The sequence below is a fragment of the Petromyzon marinus genome, chromosome 42 (genome assembly GCF_048934315.1).
Source record: "Petromyzon marinus isolate PM22_M1 ecotype Great Lakes invasive population chromosome 42, UKy_Petmar_22M1.pri1.0, whole genome shotgun sequence".
Classification (NCBI taxonomy): Eukaryota; Metazoa; Chordata; class Hyperoartia; order Petromyzontiformes; family Petromyzontidae; genus Petromyzon; species Petromyzon marinus.
Window position 1 is genome coordinate 8,321,527 of NC_133708.1, and position 23,226 is coordinate 8,344,752.

Consider the following 23,226-nt stretch of genomic DNA (forward strand, 5'->3'; position numbering starts at 1 on the left):
CTTGGAAACAACTGCTTAAAGGTCACATAAGCTAGTTTTGTAAAATTATACACAGTACCCTTTTATACAGTTGCACAAAAGAAATTCAACACTCCATCCAGCAGAGGCGTTCTCATCGTTCGGTGGATAAAACCGACGTTGGCCTTTGAGAGCCCTACGCATCATCCGCATTAACACTACATCGTTAAATGTGGGCACAGATTAAATAACGAGTCCTCAACTTGTCAATTTCACAAGCCCCCAGAGCAGGCAAAATAACGTGACGGATTTAACGGTGCGACAAGGAATGACGCTGAACAGGAAATATTGGGAGTGCGACCCGAGCAGGCAAGCTAGGAATGGGCCACACCCGGTCGGGGGCCGGTGGGGGAGACTTCATTCGTTCATTCGGGCCCCATCGCCGCTCTCGAGCCGAGGGGATGGAACGCGAGGAGAAAGTCTTCTACTCACAACAGCAGTCAATGCTGTGCAACACAGCCTTGTCCAGGCCCAGGGCTTTTCCCTCGAAGTGCGGCGAGGCCAGCTTGAGCTTGCGGGAGAGCAGAGAGGGGGCGCCCGGCTGGTTCAAGTGGTGCGTTTCTCCCACACCCCTCGACGGCCCTTGATCCCCATCGGGCGCGCGCCCGGCACCTTCCGACGCCTCTGCAGGTGCCCCCGCTCCTTCCGAATCGGCGGCACTGTGCTTGGCCAGCGCTTTCCTCTCCGCCACCGCTTTGGCGGCCTTTAACAACCGCAGTAAAAAAAAACAATTGAGCCGTGTGGGGGTTTCGTTGTGAACGGTTCAATTAGAAAACACCGACCTGACCTGACATCCGGGGTAAACTGTTGCACTGCAAAGGTGGTGGGTGGATCGCACGAGTGTTTGCGAAAACATTCTTCCCCGTAGGCGTCTAGGTGCTATGCTCTAGTTCAGGGGTCACCAAAACTACGGCCCGCGGGCCAAATCCGGCCCGCGACGTCAGTCCATCAGGCCCGCCGACGGTACTTGAATTTGGTTGATAAAACGTATGGAACACGAGACGTTGTGATACAATTTAAATTTAGATATGTTTAGAATACCAGGAGATCTTCACGCGTGCGGACACCTCCTTACTGCTATGTGCCTTAAATTTACTATTTTCTATTTTAAATTATTGTATCTAGATTTTCTTGTTTATTGTAATGTTTGCCTATTTCACGCCATCCCAAGTCCTTCCCCGGCTCGTGGTAGCTCCGCCTACGCTCTGACGTTACCATTGTTTCCATGGCAACACACAAACACGCATCTTTCCCGCCCCCCAAGTATTGAACAGAATGATTATGCGGCCCGTGCTCGTCATTCTATCAGTTATCCGGCCCACCGTGAAAAAAGTTTTGGTGACCCCTGCTCTAGTTCACCAGCAGATGGCTTAACTGCAAAGTGTGGACCGACATCATCTGTCCCTTCTGTGTGGGATGGTGTTGCCCCCTCGGGCGCACGGGTTTTCTCCGTGTGGGCCAGTTTCCTCCCACGTGTATAAACACTAAACGATTGGCTGAAAACATCTTAATATATAGAGGACTGCAGAGTTTGGTCAACTGTTGGAGCCGGCTCACTGCCTGACCGCCTTCCAGCTTGTCTATTTTTCTCGGCGATTGTAAAATGCTATATGAAACTAAAACATTATTAAAGTAAAATCCAACACAACCAAAACTCAATTACACATGCTCGACACAGCTGTCACTGGGGGTCCCCTCCTTGTATTGATTGCAGCAGGGAAATGGAATGGTTGTTATGAAAGGCACTTTGTGTTGCGGAGGCATTAAAGTGCCCTATAAATGCAAATCCTTGACCTAAAGCATCAAAGACTGGAGTAAAGGTCATGTGGCTTAGTTCCCCCCCCAGCTCCTCCCCCATCCACCCCCCCCCACTTCATTCCTCTGTGCAACAAAACATACTCAAGAGCTGAAATAGCCCGACTCTCAGATGGACAAATTACATGTATAACATTGATTAGTACCTTTTTAACAAATAAAAAATATACATGAATTCAAAGCTTAAGTGGTTTACCGCTTAATCACGTGGTAGTTTGCAGCCCCAGTTTACATCCCTGAACCATTGGTGGAGACTTGACATTACGATGGCAGGGCCAAGCACAGACCACTGAAATGTTAATTTGAGTGCAAAGAATACACACACCTGCTCCTGCTTGCTTTGGGTGGCCAAGAGGTAGTGTTCATCATACGGGTCCTCTGGGTCACCCTGTGACCTCTGCTGGGTCAAGGTCATCCTCTGACCCACGATCCCAAACACGGCCGGATAGAACATGGACATCGGTGCCTGCAAGCGCGCACACACATTGCGAAGGCAAGAAGAAACCTCGTGTTTGCATTACTGCATTAGAATTGGAGACGCCCGTGTAAGGTAGCGTAGTTTTCCTATGACCAAATCATCGAGTATGTTCCCAGATCTTGTCATACCTAGCAATCGAAGCTTGGATAAGTCTGCGGCGAGTCGATGGGCGACAATCAAGCGTAGCAGGTGTTACAGGCTGCGGGGCTACATTAGTGAGCGACCAGAGGGCAGTGCAGCACAATCCATTGTCATTTTCCTTCCATGCTCCTACAGCGGTGGATCCCAGCCTTGAGTACTCGCGCTGACAAGCGTGAAGTGCGGACAAATAATCCCATGACCCCGCAGAGTGCGGAGAGACCCTCATCCGGCAGTGAATTGACAAGGCGGCCGTGCGTGTGTGGGGTAGTTCACCTGGAGCTTCTCGTCGCCCAGTTTGAACTGATAAAGCAGGGCCACGGAGTCCGGCTGCCTCACCTGGAACTCATGGTCTTGAAAACCTGAGATATCCTAAAAGAATTGCACAAACATTTGACGTGAAACTTTACTGTTTGGGGCAAGTGAACCGAGGCGGTCAATTCAAGCGCTGACAGCACGGAGAAAAATGTAACAAAAGCCTAAGTGTGCAAAGAAGCAAGGAGGAGATATGCACGCTTGAAATTAGACTAAGAGCGGAACTCATGGATCAGAGAACATACTCTGCCTTTTGTGTTTAGTTTGTTGTCCTTCCCCCGCACCTCCGATTTAGCATGGTTGTCTACGTACGGTGCGGAAGAAGTTCAACGAACAAACATATACACTGTATTGATTTAAGAAAGGAAGTGGCCTTGGGCAGGACATGTGACAAGAAGGAATTATGACCAATGGTCAAAGGCGGGTAACACGGGTGACAGGTCCTCCACCAGAGAGATGGAATGCAGAAATCAGCTTGTGCGCAGGAGCAAGATAATCGATCCACCACAAGACCATGAGAGATAGTGACGACTTTGGGACACCTTCATCCAGCCGTGGATAGACCATGGCTTTTAAAGATGATGATGATGACATGACACTCAACGATATATGCAGTAACCCCAGCAGTTTAGTGTCCACACCTGGTCCAGGTGACAGAAGTTCTCCTTGAGCTGCTGCAGCAGCAATGCATTCATGCGGTTTGCGAGTTGGCACTCTCTGTAGGGAAATCCCGATCGCTGCATCAGCAAATAAAAGCAACGCGTCACGTCCGAGCCTCCGTATTCCAAGAAGAGCCTGCGTTTTGGTCAGACATAGACACACGTACACAACGATGTTAGCCTGGAGAGGCTAACAACACATGCAAAATAAACGATGCTTAAAGTAATAAGCTATTTAAATGCATGAGAGGAGGCCAATGGTTCTGTAACTGTTCTATCAGTTTTGTCTTCTTTTTGGAACAGAAGAATGATCGATGCATCATTCTTTGAAGATCAGCATTTCAAATGTTCGTATGATCATTTTCTAAAAGCTAAAAAAATATAGTTTTTATTTTTACCAAGTAAGGCCCACTGAGCGATATAGCTCTTTTAAGAAGCGATCTGGCCACACATGATAGCGCAACGAATTGGCTTATGCGTAAATGTATAGCCGCCAAATACTGTAAAAGCATGTTTCTAAATGTGGAGGGTAAAACCGGAGGACCCCGGAAAAAAATCCACACGACCACGGGGAGCGAGAACACACGCAAACTCCAAACATACAGCAGGTGTCAGGATCGGGATCGAACCCACTGCTGTGCACCTACGTCATCGGAACGGGAAAGGGTTAACATCTTCCTGATTTAATGAAGCCCACGCTGGTGAGGGAAAGAGCGCCGTGGCCACCTGGTGTGTCGGTGAGATATGCCATCCTCCACACAGCATATGCTGGTCTTCTGATCGCCGATATCGACCACGCACGCGCAGCTCAGTCCGCAGCCGAAGGAGGCACACACAGACTCCTGGTGGACCATGGCGCCTGCATGCAGACAGCAAGTCCACACACCGCTTACGACTGGCAGTGCGGCCGAGACGGGGAACGCTTTCCTTACACACTCTCAGTATGCATGCGTGCTGAACTTCTTTCGCGCTGTACGTAGCCAACCGTGCTAATCGGAGGTGCGGGGGAAAGGACAACAAACTAAACAAAAAAATCGGTTCTAAAGAAATGACTTTCACTCTAGATTTAAAAGTGCGGGGCTCCAGTGGCTTCTTAGTCTTTAACTCTCGCTCTCATTCCCTCATTTGAGCAAGCCAAAGGCGTGTAGATTTCCTTCTCGAGAGCCCTGAATTGTAGCGAGTGTTGGTTACAGCCCTAATCTGTTTACAGTGATGGAAGTTCCATATTACTATGACAGGGGCGAGTCTCTCCACTGTTGACTTCCCCACAAAGTGGAATATACATTTTATCGGTGCCAGAGGGATGATGGATTGAGTCGACCCCCAACCAGTGATTGAACTTGCTAACATTCCGGTTGCAAGCCGTACGCTCTACCGCTCAGCCACCTGGAAGGTGCCTGAGCAATTAACCAATAACCGCATTACATACTACTGCGCTTCACACGGATTCACAAGAGTTAATAATACGTGTTCACGTTGAATGATCAGGTGAATGATTACTATTTTATACGTAACTTCATCAACGGTATTAACTTATATGCACAGTACTATGCTGCGCCTAGGCACCGTCTGATAGACTTCCATGACATTGATCATCTTCTCTACATCCTTAGTTATTGCCCAGGTTGCGTCGCTGGAGAGCAGAGGTCGGGAACCTTTTCCTTACTGAGAGTCAAATATGGCTAAGACACATCTCAGTGTTATCCAATAACAACCAAGAAAACTAATAATGTGATGCCCGCACCTGCTTTGCTCTCACAAGATGATTGTTCCACAAGAGCATGATATTCGGTGCAGCAGTTATCACTGAACAACAAATGGAACACGCGCGTCACCCGCGTATTAAGATCGCTTGTCGTGATTACCCATCGTTCCTTGCGACAGAAGTGGCCAAGTACGCTACAATTAGAAACAGCGTTGTTGCTGGGTGGAAAATATTTTCCCCTAGTATCCGACCAGTGCATCTGATGGACAGAATATTGTTGACGGGTCATTTAGAGGTAGTAAAGCCACATGTGGCCGAGGGTCGTATGAAATGAATTTGCGGCTCAGATGTGGCCTGTAAGCCACAGGTTCTTCAGCCATACATCAGGCTAGCGTACGCAAACACTTTTCTCAACTAGCTGAGGCCATAACTCTAAAAAAAATGGTTTAATCTAAGTATTTAATTGCCAGATTAGGAAATATCACTCCACGTGGATCTACTTTTTTGTAAACAAAGCAAATAGCAAGGAGGACCCTGCAACAATGGGATATTAGCCAATTCCTTTCACGAGTTTTCTGCATATGGGATGATACCGGAGTATCCTGAGAAAGCCCACACATACAAGGGATTGCACTGAAAGCTCCGTACAGATAGATAAAAAAAATCCAAGCCTACAACAGCCAGTATTTACATTTTCCCATCCAAGTACGAATCATGCTCAATCCTCCTCAAGCTTCCGAAATCTGATGAGATTTGGGGCATTGAAGGCGATTTGCTTGTCGGCATGTGGTGGATTTTGCAATGTGCAAAGTTGTAAATTTAAATAAATACAATTTTACCTGCAAAGCCCATTCCTGTCAGCAGCATGTTCATCAATTCCTTGACATGCTGTCGGTTGTAGATGTCAGGAATAAGCAGGATGCACCTGTAATACTGAGACAGCAGAAAGACACAGGTCTTGCATTGGATCCAGAAATATGTTATAAAATATATGGATAAGATGTATGGTTTTTACAATTGCTTTTTCATGCCACTTTTGGTAGAAGGACCTCAACGCGAGAGCCCTCGAGAGCTCCACTTATGGGTATTCGGCCTACTCTGCCATGCTGGTCAGACATCTTGGAAGACCTGAGAACACCCAAACTTTACCCCACTGCACGCAACAGGCCGATTACCTGTGGTGTACCCCATTTATACTGCTGGGTGGACAGAGGTGGCGGGGAGGAATTTAAGGGAACTTGCCCATTTGTTTAACTACTACACCAGGAGATAAAAGCATTACACCATGGCAGCATCCTTCAAAACGCAAAATGTGGAGCCGTGCATAAGCAAAGTGGGGCATGATGCAGGGTGTAAGGAGCGTACCTTGACATCACTTGAAGAGATGTCGAGGTACCGGTGGATGGCCTGCATCCAGATGGCCTCCAGATCGGCCAGCACGGCCGACAGAGACCCTCCAGGTCCACCGTGTATGTTCAGCCGCCCACGCCGCATGGGCCAATGCAAATTGTAGCCTTCGGCCTTGTTCACATGCAGTGCCTGGCATGGCAGACAGGATTAACGTACCGTTTCAAAAAAGCATATATAAACTCTTGTTGCAGCAGCTGTTTCTCCTAAGTCAGCAGTTCTCCTGCTGTGTTTGTTTCACCTGATGACGGTTGCTTGTGTTGCGATCGAAACGTCGTGATCTATTAATTTTCTATCGACATGACTTTACCGAAAGAACAAAAGAGTATAATTTGACCCGATTTAATTTACGTGACAGGAAACTGTATTTTATACCTTCGATTAGCACGGTTTGCTACGCACGGTGCAACGGAAGTTCAACATACATACATACATATTGATTAATACACTGCAGTATTTCTTCTTACTCTTATAATACAGTTGTTCTGCTCTGATTTTGTTTTATGTTTTATTCCTTTCTGTCATTTTGGTGAACCAGGTCACCCTCAAAATGAGACTAACATGGTCTGTCGTGTTCTCACCTGGTTGAACAAAATAAGTGAATCAACTCTTGGATGAATGCCTCCCCATGCTGTGTCAGTCATCACAGTTGTTTGACAACATTTAGCGGTTCAATTAATTATCACTTGCCAGTGATAGCCATGGTCAGGATTCCAATTGAGACACAATGCAGTGTACTAACAGCGTATTCAATAAGCGTGTACAGTTTTACACATTCCTGGTGTCACAATGAGCGAGGTCACTTACCTCGTCCCCAATGAGAAACTCTGGTTTGTGGGATACGTTCGTCCATCTTGTTGAAGAGCTGGATTCCAGGGCTACTGGCTTTACTCTGCTGTTGTAGCCAGCCAACTGTGGGATGTATAAAGATTCAACGTTTAACCATTGCACGGCAGCATTCCGTAGTCATGGTTTTATGTTTATGTTAAATGCCCTTTGCACAAAGTATTCTAAAATTGCATTCAGATGGAGTGTGACACTCTATGCGGGGAAAAAAACTTGAAGTGAGAAAAACGATTAATAAGAAGTCATAAAATGTGGGTATGGCGTAGAATGGAGAACATCAGTTGGATGGAGAGAAAGATAAATTAAGATCATGGGACCTCCTTTGCCAGTACCAAAATATGAGAATAAGTTTTGATTCCTTGTAAAAGGTTTCAGTTTGGTGTTTTAACATCTCAACACCTGTTTTGTTGCCAGAAAAAAGGGGAAAATTTATTCTCATAAATTAAGATGTTCTAGGGCAGATTCAGGAGAAAAGTCTGATTAGAACAATACAGAACAGGAGAAAAGTCTGATTAGAACAATGCAGAACAGGCAAACGATGTGAATGGGCAAAGAGGCCAAGATGCAGTAAAACTAATGTCTTAATATTATTGGTTCTTTCGGTAAAGTCACGTTGAAGGGAAATAATAAAATAATTGTGGAAAACTTTTTATTTTATTATTTCCCTTCAACGTGACTTTACCGATAGAAACAAAAATATGAATCCCTGCAGTCACGAAAGCTTTAAATCGAAATTTAATTTCTTAATGTCGTGAAGGATAAGGGGCCCGTAACAACGGAATGAAGTGGAAGATCGGACATCACGGAGGGAGTTTGCACCCAAGAACTACCAATTGCCACAGGTATCAAGAGAGACTGTAAACTATGTTATTACGCTCTCTCTTCGCCACTGAATCACAAGCTCTATCACTATCATGTTCTGCTGCTACAGTAGAAGTGTTCCCCTCACAGCTGAAACGGATAGCCCTCTCTCTATAAGGGTGCCACGGTGGCAAAATGTTAACTACTTCACCTAGTATACAGGTCGTAGGTTCGATCCTGACCCGATGCCTGTATATTTGACGTTTGTATGTTCTCCCCGTGGTCGCGTAGATTTTCCTGCGGGTCCTCCGGTTTTTCACCTCAACATTTATAATCAACGTGCGTTTAAGAGTATTTGGCTGCTATAAATTTACACGTGATACGCCACTTCGTTGAGCTATCATTTGTGGCCAGGTCGCTTTTAAAAAAGAGCTAAACAAACTCAATGGGCCTTACCCGGTAAATTACAAGTTAGTAGTTAATAGTTAGTAGAATATGCACAGCGTGTGCAGAAAAGCTTGAAAAGCAGTTGCACAAAGGTGTTATATACATTAAAATTGTATTGCGTTGTATAACACAAAGCTCATATAAAATGTGGTCCTCTGAATTAGGTTGAGTATAAAGCAGTGGGGGGGGGGGGGGGGTACAGCTGTGTGTCACCATCGGTTAGTGGCAGAGTGCAACACTCTCGCACCTGGTCCGGTTGGGTGGGGATTCGGCGAGCCCCGTTGGACATCTTGCGAGACCAGATTGCCTGCTCCACCATCTTAAGTCCATGTTGCCTCTGCTCTTTACTCTCTTGTCTCTGTGAAATATTGCACGACACATCTTTGCTCATGGCTCTTGTACAGCTCACCATCAAAACCAAACATTATTATGTACAAAGCTCGCATTATTCACCTATTTTAACAGGTTCATTCATAATAAAGGTTTTTTTGGGTTAGATGTCGTAAATATATAAATGCGTTTATAATCCACCACTACCCGACACAGCCAATTCGTCCGGTTTGTCACGGAAACAAAAATGACAATTAGTGACTACTTCAGCACACCGGTGTGTTAGAGAGTAAACCCACATTTACAATTTGAGTACAACGTTTCGCTGGTGATTACAACCAGCTTCATCGGGCGATTTGCTGAAATTTATGAGCCATGAAGCTCTTTTTCACAGATGCCCAGTATCCTCTGCTGCCCACAATGCCAGTAACTGACTTCAAAACAATGCAAAAGGTTACTTCATGAACAGGCATGCAAAGATTAATCAACCACAACACATGCATCAAATAATGCATTGAAGAGTTAATCATTCACTACTTTACTATTTATATAATTTATTTGTCACGAATAAAAAGCACAATAATTAATATATGGCATATACAATGCAAAGCAGATGTAAAAACAGGCTTAATAAGAATCAAATTGGAACACCGAATTGTGAAAATTAAAGCAGAGATTCTTAATTTCAGACATCACAATTCCCGACTGCTGCCTTTCCGAGATTACCAACATTTTACATGCCTTGGTATATTAAGCCACTGTGCACTGCATCTGCTGGTTTGTAATCAGAGAATGGTGCACTATGAGCATACCTGTCAACCCATACGGTTTACCCATATTCTTGTACAGGGAAATTGAGTTTTCAGGTCGATACGGCGTAGAGCCGTTTCAATACGGCAAAAAAAAATCAATCATACTTTTGTCTGTGTTTGTGTTTCTCCCTTGTGATAGGACTTTGTAGAATGAAAGTTGAGAGTTACAAGGGCACAGGGTAACCAATAAGGCCTGAATTGGTCTGAATAATGTAGGCAATGATAAGGGGTTGACATGTATGCATGAGGGTGGTCGCACGGACTGGAGTTGTTTAACATTGCATTAAACTCTCGGATGGGATTTTGGGTTGTACCGTTTGTGTCGTTTCCCGCACCTCCGATAAGCACGGTTGGCTACGAACGGTGCAAAAGAAGTTAAACATGCATACGTGCGCGTTCAGCACGATGTCCGACGTTTGCGCTCGATGTGCTGGGGAGTTCAGTAGGAACTGAACAGAACTAAATTCAGTTCCTGAACAAGGCTCCCAAGCAAGTGCAGCGAAACGTTCAGACATCACCCTGAATGAAATAAAAATACATCCCGAGGGGCTAGCTACAGCTACAACGCAACCGCGAAAACCCCGCGTGGCCGCCACACCGCAGGTCGTGCACAATAGCACCGACTCAAGAACGTGTCTCACGTCCAGGCCATCCCTGAGCAACCAAGGGTCTTCGTAGCAGGGCTGCCCGGCAGATTTGTGCCTCCGTGCGATGCAGTGGGGCAGGCTGATGGGTAGCATGCTGGACGCTCGACCCAGCCGCAAGGTGGTGGAGCCGGGGTGCATGACCACGATGAAGTTGGTGCGGATTTGCTGGTGGAGAACAAATGAGACAAAAGGCAAAGATAGCCCCGTGTAGCCTAAAGTTGGGGGGGGGTGGGGGCGAGTGCTGTCAGTGAGCAGCAAAGCTACGAAGGCCGGCACTGCGGCACAACACGATGAAGGGGGTGGGTGGGTGGCCAGCATTACCACGCCACGCACACACAAGTCACCGTAACATCACTTGCGCGTGTATACTCTGTAGCGGCACAACACGGTCCCGTCAACAATCACTAGACTGACACGAGAGAGTGTTTGTGCGATGCACTTTGCCTACCAAAGGAATGTGGAATCAATGTTCCCTTCGGTCGGTGATAGGAGGAGACTTTTAAAGGAGATATTTATTTGAAGCTTTCGTGACTGCAGGAATTGGTACTCTTCGATTATGTCGGTAAAGTCACGTAGAAAGAAAATAAATAAAATAATAGAATACGACTTTAGTGTTTTGTCTCTCTCTCAAATTAACAAATTTAGTTCCGCCTGATGACGGTTGCTTGCGTTGCAATCGAAACGTCGTATTCTATTACTTAATTGGTTTTTCTTTCTACGTGACTTTACCGAAAGAACCAAAAGGAGTAGAATATATGTATGTGAATTCCGATTATCAACAGGTAAGCGAGGGCTTTACCATTCTGGCGAATTGCCCGATGATGCTGGAAGTATTTACCAGCGAAACGTCGTACTGAAACTGTAAATGTGGATTAACTCTTCAACACACCGGTGGGCTGAAGTAGTGAATTATTTGTCTTTTGTCAACGTGACACCTTTTTTTTTGCTGATTGGCCGTGTCGGGTGGTGGAGGGTTACGACACATTTATAAATAAACGCGATCTAACCCAAAAACCTTTATTATGAATAATATTGGTCACGAAAGCCTACGTGTTAAACTGACTTACGGGATATTGATCACACAATGAGCGTTAACATGCCAATGCGGTGCGCTCGAAGTGCCAGACGAACGTACCCCTTGTGCGTTTTTATGATCAAGTGTTAATGGATTTGGCCACGCAGTGCCAAACCAAACATGTTTGAATGATATCGTGTGGATCGAGCGATGGGGTAGGGAGGGACAATCTTATAGAATTCGCACGTTGCAGTGTTAATCAGGCACGAGGCTCACATAGAGCCAGACGACACGACACACCTAAGACTCATCAGGGTGCCGCGGTGCGAATGTCCGTGTGGTATTGTCGGGGTTTTAATGTTAATGAACGAGGCTGAATAGATCCACACTGAGGCACCCTTGGGGACCTTTGCGCGTTTGGTTCAACACCGGTTGAGGCGGAATAGAATGCATCACTGCAATTCTTATGTTTCCATGTTAATTGTGTAAACGCGGTTCATAGAGGCAGACTAAGGCACTCTTAAGGGTTCAGCATTGACGCCCGTATCTAAACTACATTTATAGCGAGCAACCTCGCCACGGTGGGGGGGGGGACATCCTCACACAGTCGCATCACGATTACATTATGAATTAACCGGCCCAATTAAAAAAAATTGAGTTGCTAGGCCACGCGAACCCCACGCCGCTCGCCTAGATTCCCTACCGAGGGAGGCGCATCGCTCGCGGCAGCGTGACCAGGCTGAGCCGGCACCGTGCGCAGCGGACGGCAGCGCTCACCTCCGGCACGGACTCGGGGATGGTGGCGGGCACGATGGGCCTCTTGGCGCCTCGCTGCTCCTTCTCCTTGTCCTTCTCCTTGTCCTTCTCGCGGTCGTTTTCCTTCCCGTTCTCCTTGTCCTTCTCAATGGGTGTCATTGCGGCCACGGCGAGACGCAAGCCCCCGCGAGTCGTCTTGGCCTGCGTGCCTGCGTGCGCCCTTGTGAATAGGGGGCGCGCGAGTGCAGCGGTTTAACACGGGAGGCTTTCGCGACAAATTAATTACCATTCACAATAATAACAACAACGGAGGGCGGAGGAGCGACGCTCACAACAAGTAGCAGAGCGCCGGGTGGCTAAAGCGCAGCAGGTTGGCACAGTAGGGGGGCACAGGTGGTGCATCAGCCAGTCATCTCAGTCAGTCGACCCGTGGCACCTGCTGGGTCTGCCCCGTGACCTCCTAGTGCACCTAGCCTGGCACAGTAGGGGGCACAGGCGGTGCATCAGCCAGTCATCTTAGTCAGTCGACCCGTGGCACCTGCTGGGTCTGCCCCGTGACCTCCTAGTGCACCTAGCCTGGCACAGTAGGGGGCACAGGTGGTGCACCAGCCAGCAGTCATCTCAGTCAGTCGACCCGTGGCACCTGGGTCTGCCCCGTGACCTCCTGCCAGCGGGCGTTCGACACTTCACGTGGTAGCCTCAAGGTGCACCTAGCCTGGCACAAGCGTCGTGGTGACGTCACCGCCACTTAGTGGCGAATAGCGGTTGTTGTTGTTGTTGAGTCTATGTATTTATGTGTGATTCGATATGTGTGTGTAAGTCTATGTGTGTGTGTGTGAGTCGATTTGTGTGTGTAACTAAATGTGTGTGTGTCTAAAGTCGATGTCTGTGTGTGTGAGTCCATATGTGTGTGTGTGCGTGTAAGTCGATGTGTTTCTATGTGTGCGGGTCGATGTCTGTGTGTAAGTCCATGTGTGTGTCTGTCTTTTTCGCCCGGGCAACGCGGGTACTTACCGCTAGTATATGATAATAGGGTTTTCCCCTTTTTTCTGGCAACAAAACAGGTGTTAAGATGTTAAAACACCAAACCGAAATTTTTTACAAGGAATCATGTCTGCATTAACCACAATGCTTGTGGTCAGAATGCAAACAAAAAACATACTCTGATAATAATAATAAATGCATTGTCCTTGAAACTGATTGGTCCACACCAGAGACAGCTTTCTTTTGAGCTTAGTCTCAAACGGTGTTAGACCAGAGGACGCCAAAAGGCGTACTAATAATAGTTTTTTTTTTGGGGGGGGGGGGCGGTTATTTCACGTAATTATAAATGTGTCGTTAAACCCGCCACCACCCGACACAGCCAATTAGTAAAGGGTTTGTCACGTAAACAGTGCAGCACACACCGGTTGTGCGACGTTTCGCCAGTAATTGCAACCGGCATCATCAGGCGGCAGCCAGATTTGCGGAGAAATCCTCCTCCTGTTTCGTCGCGTAAATAACGGTTAGCCGCGCTGCGCAACGAACCTGGCGACCCGGGTTCGATTCCGGCGCACGGCCAACACCGGTGACGGTGATTCGACTCTGTCCTGGGTCCTCCCCTAGGTCGACTCAGACTCAAATGAGTAGCTGGTGCGGTGTGTAAATATCGCCACTGGGGAGACAAAGGCGGGCGGACGTGGTGCTGGCCACCCACCCCCCTCGTGTGCTGTCCTCCATAGGTGCTACTTGCTAACAGCACTTGCCTCAACACTTCATACCTGTCAACCCATACGGGTTACCTGTATTCCTTTACAGGGAAATTGAGTTTTCAGTTCCATACGGCGTACAGCCGTTTCAATTCGGTAAAAAAAACATTGTCTGTTTTTGTTTCTCCCTTGTGATGGGACTTTGTAGGATGAACGTTGAGGTTTATAAGTGCACTGAATAGCCAATAAGGTCTGAACTGGTCTGTAATAAGGTAGCCACTGATATGGGGTTGACAGCTTTGCAACGGTCTGTTAAGGCATACAAATAGTTATACTGTACAGTATTCACACGTGCTGTATGTATCTATCGTGCTACGTTTGTTACTTATGGCGGTACACCGGGGTACCAAATGATCCAAAATGGCCAAGGCAATTCAATATTTTATTTCTGGGACACTATTTTTTTCCAGGGGTCTACTTAACTCCATGACTGGGGTACCAATCAATCCGAAATCAGTGCTACTTCACAATGTCGAAACGCAGCGAGGACGAGATGAGTCGATTGCCGCATCGCAGACTATCAACAGACTAAAAATGACAGACATTATGCGAGAGCCGGGGTAACTATGGTACTCCGGGGTACGGCCATAAGGTTCATTTGGTGAACCCATGCGCCGAACGCTGCACCTATCCACTCGCTTTGCCTTGGGATTCACAGTTTTGTTTATTTCACCAAAAAAGCCCGAATGAACTCTCAATCCTTTGAGAATCACCACGTCGCTAATTGTACTTCCACTTTTGGCTTCACGGTGAATGCAACTGACTCTGCACAGCACAATTATGTTTTTTTAAGATTTACTTACGAACATAGTCGAATTAACACGCAGGTGTTCGCGACCAATATTATCCATAATAGAGGTTTTTTTTTATGAACAAAAGGTGTGTACCGGGTTAATTGCTTCTGTGGCAAATGCTATGTTGGTCAAACAGGACGAATGGTCAGCACGAGACTAAAAGAACACCCAAGAAATATTACATACTCCCAAAAACAACTGTCGGCAGTGACAGAACAAGCATGCCAACAAGAATACTCAAATGATTGTGATAAGGTTGACGTCCTGTGCAAAACTAGTTACTCCTGGCCAAGACTAATGAGAAAATATATCGAAATTGAGATAAATAAACATTATTTTGACCATTCTGATAGCTACAGTGCTGCTTGGAAGCTAATTGTCAAGGAATACACTGTTTAACTGCATGCCTATACTTCGATGGGGATTACCTGTGAGCAGCCACTAAAAAGTATTGACATTTATTGCACCCAACAACGGCAGGATGTACATGCATGGTGTACATACATGGTGTGCATGCATAATGTATTTTGATTTACCTTTGAATAACCCAACCAGTAATGGTTGGGTTATACAACATACATTACCCCCCCCCCCCTCTATTCTCTTAGCACCTGATTGACTCAAAAGTGACGACATCACATTAATCCCTCTATTTAAGACCAAAACAGGAGGATTTCCCCACAAATCTGTCTGTCGCCTGATGATGCTGGTTGTAATCACTGGCGAAACGTCGTACTCGAATTACAAATGTTGCGGGTTTACTCTCCAGCACACCCGTGTGCTGTACTAGTAACGAATTGGCACATTTTGTTTACGTGACAAACCTCACTCATTGGCTGTGTCGGGTGGTGGCAGCTTTAACGGCACATTTATATTTAAGCGATCTAACTCAAAAACCGCTATCGTGGATAGTAAAATTAAAGGTGTTAGGTGTTAACTGCACAGTAAATTCTAGAATGGCCTCCGATTAGCTATTTGTTTTGGTCTTTCGTTAAAGTCACGTAGGTAGAAAAAATAATATATCACGACGTTTCGATCGCAACACAAGCAACCGTCTTCAGGCGAAAAAAATAAGGGAAGTGGGATTTTAGTGGTTTCTTTAGCCTTTTGTTTACATGCCAATGTTCAGCTTTAAACAGCGTCGAAATTAATTCGTGTAGCTTCACGTCTATGTCGCATAGCGGTGAGAAGACCAATGTTTTTAAAGCAATTCACGGCAGAAAATGAATCATCACGCGCTCAGACAATTTCCCCTGCCTTACCGGTGTGTTACTGCTCGAAATATAGACAGAAATAAACAATGGGATATTTTTTTTTAAATCGTTCTTGTGCTGTTTGCCCGTGCTCTAAGTGGTGTTATTGTAATCATAGCATGTGGTACTTTTTTGTGTTTTTCTTCTGAAATGATGCCTCAAGGCGAGCTTAGGTTATGTTATGTCAGTGCTATCGCCGTTCTGCTCGTCACACGCACCTACGCCCTGCATGGTAAACATTACACACATGTTGTTTATAGTCACTGCTGGCAACACCATGTACACCATTCATCACTTCGGGTCTACAGACTGACCTAAATGATCTATTTGAGCTCCACGGCTGGACCAGTAAAGTGATCAACTGCAACGGCTGAATAAAAACAAAATCTAACATTAATTTAGAACCCCTTGCCAATCCACAAGTGTTTGTCATGGGGGTCTAGTTTGACCATACTTCAACACGGTGGTCTGTGGTTTGAAGGTAGGGGGTTCAGATCTCACTCGCCCCTGATGTAAGCCACGGCCAGGAATCAAACTCTGCCAGGATCGTGGTGCAGTTTCGCCAACCACTGTGCCACCGCTAATTAATATTATTTATACTTTCACCGCGTTGTGAATCCACTGATGGATGAAGACTTCCCCATGCCATGTCATCCGCGTACCCAATTACCATAGTTCGATCATTGTTCGCTATGTACGGTGCGAAAGAAGTTCACCGTCCATACATGCTAGTCATGGGGGTTGTTTGACCATGCTTCGCTGTGCTGGTCAACGCAAGTTGGAGGAAGGGGGAAGCATAGGGCCGACTCAGAGAATATTGTATAACCAACTGCTCACCCCGAGCTACAAATACTCTGGAAGTGCATTGCCTTTGTACTGTGCGCCTTTTGTCTTTCTCTGGTCTGACCCTGGTGAGACTAGGCCCTAAAGAAGGCTGTCTCTGGTGTAGACCAATCCGTTTCAAAGACAATTGCCATATATAATTATAATCAGAGCATGTTTGTTTGCATGTTCACCACAAGTATGTGTGGTTAATGCGAACTTGATTCCTCGAAAAATGTCTCTATTTGGTGTTTGAACAGCTTAACACCTCCTGTTTTATTGCCAAAAAGGGTAAAACCCTATTCTTATTTAAGTCCACAGGATTCATAGTCCAGTGCGCCACCTGCTGTGCCATAGCTCGACCCCAATTATATATATAAAATCACCACCCTGGTCAGTGTGGGTTGGTGAGGGCAGAGGTCAGGACAGGTTGTGATATCAATCATCACTGATGCTAACCATTGCCCTAATCACTGCAACACTGTTCCACCTCAGTTGCTAAGTAGGCGATGTTAACACAACCACGAGGAAGTGCAGTGATGCATTCATTTTACATCTTGACTTAAAGCTTTCGCGACTGCAGGAATTCATATTCTTTGGGTCTTTGGGTAAAGTCACGTAGATAGATTTTATTGTATACCTACGTGACTTTACCGAAAGAACCAAAGAGTATGGATCCCTGCAGTCACGAAAACTTAAAATCAAGATTCACGTAGATAGGTTCAATGAAAATAACATTTGTTAGCATTTGTTATTTTCTTTGAACCTATTTACGTGGCTTTACCGAAAGAGCCAAAGAATTTGCGTTCATTCTACACGGGACTTCTGTCTCAGCAGCAATCTGAAGCCCTGACGGGCGGATTTGTCTCGTGCTCGTTTGCAAAAAAAAAAGGGCACAATTTCTGGCTTGCGACCCCACGATGGAGTATTTGTTGCCCTACCTTAATGCATTGCCCTTCTTTGGGCTTTAGAGGGAAGCACTTAACAATCAACACAAATAAATCGAGCACCCTGCATTAACATTGCCTGACCTCTTGGTGGCAATGCGTACAACGTTACTGCGCGGTGGTGATTAAGTCTGAATTCATGAAATTACACTTTTGACCTTTTTATTGCGTGTGGTTTAAATTGTTACCGTGACAGCAGTGGGTTCGCGCACTGGTTCCATGAACCTGGTGCATACCTGAGTTCGTATCCTGGCCACGGCTAACGTCAGCGGTGATTGAAATCTAAACTGGTCCAGGACCCCACTTCATCAATGTGCAATGGCCATCCACGGCAGTACAGCAGAGGCCTTCAATCAGTAGTTTATTAGCATTGTTGGCTGTATATGCCATGCAATAAATGTGTTCGTTACATGCGCATACTTGTTTGCCAATGTATTTACTTCTTCATAAGGGGCCATCCATTGAGTAGGTACGCAAAAAAAGCTGTCAAAACTTGACCCCCCCCCCCCCGAATCCTATAGAACGGCCGATATTTAATCCACGCAGAAACGATCAAGGATTAATAATATTAACGTGTTTAAGCAAACAGATAGTCCACCGCCGGACTATCTAACTAATTTGAAGGCCAATGTAGACAAATTATTATCGAGGCTTCACCCCCCCCTCCATTTCCTATGCGTACGTAACATTGTCAGTGGACCCCCCATACGCAAGCGTACGCATTTGGGTTAACCCCCCTCCATGCGTACGTGCTAGATGGATGCCCTCTAACTAAGAAATTCAATAAATGTAGCTTGATCTGTGTGTGATGTCTCTGCTTGTTGGGCAGCGGTGGTGTAGCAGTTAGCACGCTGAACTACGAACCTGGCAACCCGGGTTCTATTCCTGCTCACGGCCAACACCAGTGACGATTATCTGAACCGGTCCTGGGCCTCCCTTAGGTTGACTCAGCCTCAAATGAGTACCTGGTGCGGTGTGTAAACTATCGCCACTAGGGAAATAAAGACGGCCGAGCATAGTGCTGGCCTCCCACCCCTCGTGTGTCGTACCGGTCTTCCTAAGTGTTCACTAACAGCACTTGCCCCAACAGTCTGTTAAGGCTATACGGGGGATCTTTGTCTTTTTGACGTCTATGCTATGCATACCACGTAAAAAAATACGTTATATTGCAAGACACATTTATATGATTTTCTATTTATTACAAGTAAATACAAGCAGAACTACATTCTGTCTCCTCACATGTAAATTAAAAACATGTCTTATCTCATCAGCCGATTGACTTCCCAGACTACTACTATAATGCAGCATTTGTTTAAGCCAGTAAACTCTGGACTGGTTTTTACCTTCTGGGTCTCATCAGCAGTCAGGCTTGTGTATGTATGACAGTATTTACATTTGTCTCTGTGGGTGAACTTAGCTGCTACATTCCTAAAGCTGCCATCATCAGACGTAAAACCCAAACAGTGTTCATAACAAATACATGGAAATACAGTATAATGAATAGGACAGGTTGAAGTTAATTGCCCGTCTTAAGAAAGTGCCCTTTATGCATAGACCTTTTCATTTAACTGCACTTTTCCTGCTTGCCATGTTGCAACAATTACATGGGTCAGAGTGGCTACTTCCACCTTCCAGCCTTCACCCACGCAGATGCAAAGAGAATGGAGACCTTCATTTCGTATGGTACGCTAACCGTTTCAAGATGATTTAGCAAGCCAGTCTAGGGCCAACTCTGTTGTCGGGCGTGGAGTCGCGCAAACATTTCTCAAAACGTAAGGAATTAAAAAGTCCCCAAACGCAGGATGTTTTTCATCCTGTTTTAAAAATTCCGAATTCATATCTTGCTCGCGTCAATGTTTGTACGTTGGTTTTACGAGCGGCATGCTTTTTCCCTCCGTTGAGGGCAACACAGCCCCTAAATTAAAGAACGCCTATATTTCATTAAAAACTGTTGCCTTGAACTTCTAACATATGGATGTAAATTTTAATCATTGCCATGCCATAAACACGAGAAGCACATTGTTCAAAAGGTTACATAATTCTTGTCCTTCTGTAAATTGTTTATGCGATGAAAAGATGTAGCAGTATATAACATTAAAAAAGGAAAGCAATAAACATTCCCTGTGTAACTGGATCAACAGTTTTGACATCAGTGAACATGAAACAAAACTCTTCTGTAACTCATCAAATGTTAATAATGCAAGGTCCAGCTGAATTTAATCATCCAGATTTTACACTGAGCCATTTTACCAGAAAGGTTTAAACAATGGAAGGATGTTGCAGATCATTAAGCATACCTTTAATGTAATCGCGCCTTATTGAGCAGGGGGAAGGTGACACGGTACAATGGTTACCACACTGGACTTTTAATTCATATGGTCGCTGGTTCCATTCAATCTCCTGGCGTGGCAATTGAAGCAATGGTGCAAGTATCCTGAAGCCCATCGCCTCTGTTCCCCTCCAGCTGTGTAAATGGGCACACAGTTGCACATCGGTGGGGTAATGCGTGGGTACTGCCACCTTGTCGACGTTGGCCATCGTGGAAGACGAGGCCAAAATACCCACTCTCTCTATAATTCACTCTATTAGAGGCCTGACTGCAAACAGTAGCACAAGCAAGTAATTGCAGCGCTGCAGCTTTCCCTTGGTTTATTTTTGCAATGCACCTTCACTGATACAATCCTTTGCAAAACCACGCACACGTGTACTGGATGTCTTTTGTGTGCAAGTGGCTTTGTGACTGTGAAAGTTTACATTCTCTTATTGTGACTACTGTAACATAATATTGAACGGTCAATGCATATGTCACCATTGTGTTTGCTTTATTGTATTCGGTTGACACTCGGAATTTGGTTGATAAAGAGCGACCCGAAGTGAGATGAAGCGTGCTCACCTTTTTTCCCCGTCGAGCATTTTCCTACAGCCAGATCACCCTGAATGAGGTCAACCTATTGAGATCCCTGAAGCTTCGCACAGTTGATTCTGGTTAGCACTGGACTTGGGAGACTGCCTGGGAATACCAGGTGTTGTAGGCTTGGGATACAAGTTGGCCAGGAGATGGCAGTACTGAAATACATTCTTCAAATTTGAGTTTTGAGTGTTATTGGCACATGCCTGTGGTGGGTTTTCTCCGGGATACTCCGGTTATCTCTTACCTGAAGTAAACCTCTCATTAGCGGAATTGGCCAAACATCCCAAATGAAAACATAAACTCGCTCCAAAGATCCCAATAACTAGCTCACATCACAGCTGGCAGAAGGGCCTCCACTCTAGAGGGAACTCTTCAGAGCTCTTGAGAGCCCCTCTAGAGTATATTTTTTTCTAATCTTCTATACTGGTCCGTCATCTTGGAAGAGGTGGGTGTACCCACACTTTATCCCAACATGTGCAACCTGTCGATCAACTTACTTGTGAACTCATTAATTCTGCGCAGAGAGATCGAACCGACAAACTCTGGATTGCAAGGTCAGTCTGCTCACCGTTACCCCATGGCAGGATCCGGTTAAATAAAGGACATTATTCTAACGTTGTATTCATTTCAACAATGCCACCTTTACCGAAATATTCCACGAAATGAGAAAGATTAATGTAACCTCTTTAATAATAAATCTCGCCATTCTACTGGAATGTAAAATATCCGTATTTTCCTGGACAAGCAATGTAATTTTCTTGCATAATTCAATGCCACAGAGCAGAGTTATTTGTGGAGTTTTGTCAAAAGGTGACAGAATGAGCAATGTGGAAAACAAGCTTCTTGTTAAACTTAACTTCGCGCCCCCTAAAATATTATTGGAGCTGCCCTTTAAAACGGGACTCTTTTTTTGACATTACAGCTTTCACGATTTTGTGAGCGGTCCTCGTGGTATGCAGGCCTTGCAGTGGCTGGGTGATTTAATGGGGCACATGGCATTCCCCCAAATACAAAAGCACATTGCGTTCAGTGACACTGGCGTTTGCTGCACAGATGCAGGTTATTAGCGTTGGACTATTGCATTTTTTTTTACAATTAATCTTGAATGCTCACTCAGATTGCTACCCACGGATAGGGTGGATTCAAAGGTCCCACACACCTTAATCTCTGATTTATTTTGGCCACCTTGATAATAATGAAAAGTAAAGGTTCAACCTTGGCCTGAACTAGAAGGAGCTCCAGAGAGACGCTCTATGGAGTATTTTTCTCTTCCATACTGTCCAGATGTCTTGGAGGAGGCGGGATTACCTACACTTTACCCCACCAAACACAATCTGCCTATCGACGAACCACGGCATACCCATGTACGCTGCGGCGTACCTATTGCATAAAATGAAAGTACAATACATATGTACAAATCTCTATCAATACCGTACTTGCCATGGAGGGATTGCTTGACCATGCTTCACCATGCCGGTTCGTGCGACTTGGTGGAGGGGGTGGCAATCGAGAGATTTCGCTCGCCACTGAAAGCCGAAGGCTGGAAATCAAACTCAGGCCACTACATTCATATATTGTCGTACATTTAATTCAGAGTATATATTCCTGTTCATTCATCCCATGCTTATACGCACAGATTGTTATTTGGATTATTGTTCGAGCGTCATTTGGTTGTAATTTGGATTCGTTCGGATATTTCGTGATTTTCTTTCTTTCAAATTTGTTTTGATTGTTCGACATTATATTGCAATGTTGTGGAGCAGACAACTCAAGCATTTTCGCTGCACCCGCTATAACATCACATTCACTGTGTATGCGACCAATAAACTTTGATTGATTGATTCAAGGTAAGTGTGTTCATCGCTAAGCGACCGCTCTCCAACACAGTGTTTGATATGGACGTAAATTAATTGCATATTACACGTATAATCACTGCACGTAATTAACGTGGCATTTCCTTTCTTGAAGCTAGTCCTTTCGCTTAAATGGAACTTGTGGGAATAATAGCCCATGGCTGCAGTGCATGTCAGTTCCTTAATAATGTGAAATACTGTGTTTGACAGTTTTAAGTTGAAGCCATAGATTTTGCTTTGCTGCTTCCCCCTGCAAAAACAATGAAATGTAGCCTCTTGCGATTTGTATGATGGGAAAGGGGGACTTGCGAAAAACTGTGTTGTACAACTCAAAACATTGATATTGCAGACATAGCACATTTAAAGCAAGTTTCCTGCCAACAGTGCAGTGGAAATGTGTATTGTACGTGAAGGTATCATCCATTATTAAAGCGTTATAATTAGACAGCACGTTGCACTGGACGGTGGAAATTTGGGCAAAATATTCCTTTTGTGCCCCGAGCACTTCAACTTGTGAAACTGAAAGAGCTTGAGTGATCCTCAAAAGCACACGATGATGGAAGCATTCGAAACAACTGCAGGCAAAACTTTGACCGAGACCTGCAGCCCTCTCAATTCGCGTTGTTGCGTGTGTTGCCAATGCCATCGTGGACACGTGGAAGTTCGGTTGAATTCATCCACGCTACCACGGGGGAGAGAGACACACAAC

General features: G+C 45.5%; 1 protein-coding gene across 1 annotated transcript in view; it reads right to left on the bottom strand.

Moving 5' to 3' along the window:
• The window catches only part of ACTR8 (actin related protein 8), a 31,745-nt gene that overhangs the window by 2,081 nt on the left and 6,438 nt on the right, over positions 1-23,226 (bottom strand). Inside the window, exons 2-12 of the mRNA XM_032969692.2 lie at positions 12,211-12,409; positions 10,413-10,583; positions 8,877-8,987; positions 7,343-7,447; positions 6,494-6,667; positions 5,968-6,061; positions 4,150-4,282; positions 3,406-3,559; positions 2,726-2,821; positions 2,159-2,299; positions 451-721 (exon numbers count right to left, since the gene is read on the bottom strand). Of these exons, the coding sequence (XP_032825583.1) occupies positions 451-721; positions 2,159-2,299; positions 2,726-2,821; positions 3,406-3,559; positions 4,150-4,282; positions 5,968-6,061; positions 6,494-6,667; positions 7,343-7,447; positions 8,877-8,987; positions 10,413-10,583; positions 12,211-12,348 (1,588 nt within the window). The 5' untranslated portion in view covers positions 12,349-12,409. The remainder of the gene's footprint in view (positions 1-450; positions 722-2,158; positions 2,300-2,725; positions 2,822-3,405; positions 3,560-4,149; positions 4,283-5,967; positions 6,062-6,493; positions 6,668-7,342; positions 7,448-8,876; positions 8,988-10,412; positions 10,584-12,210; positions 12,410-23,226) is intronic.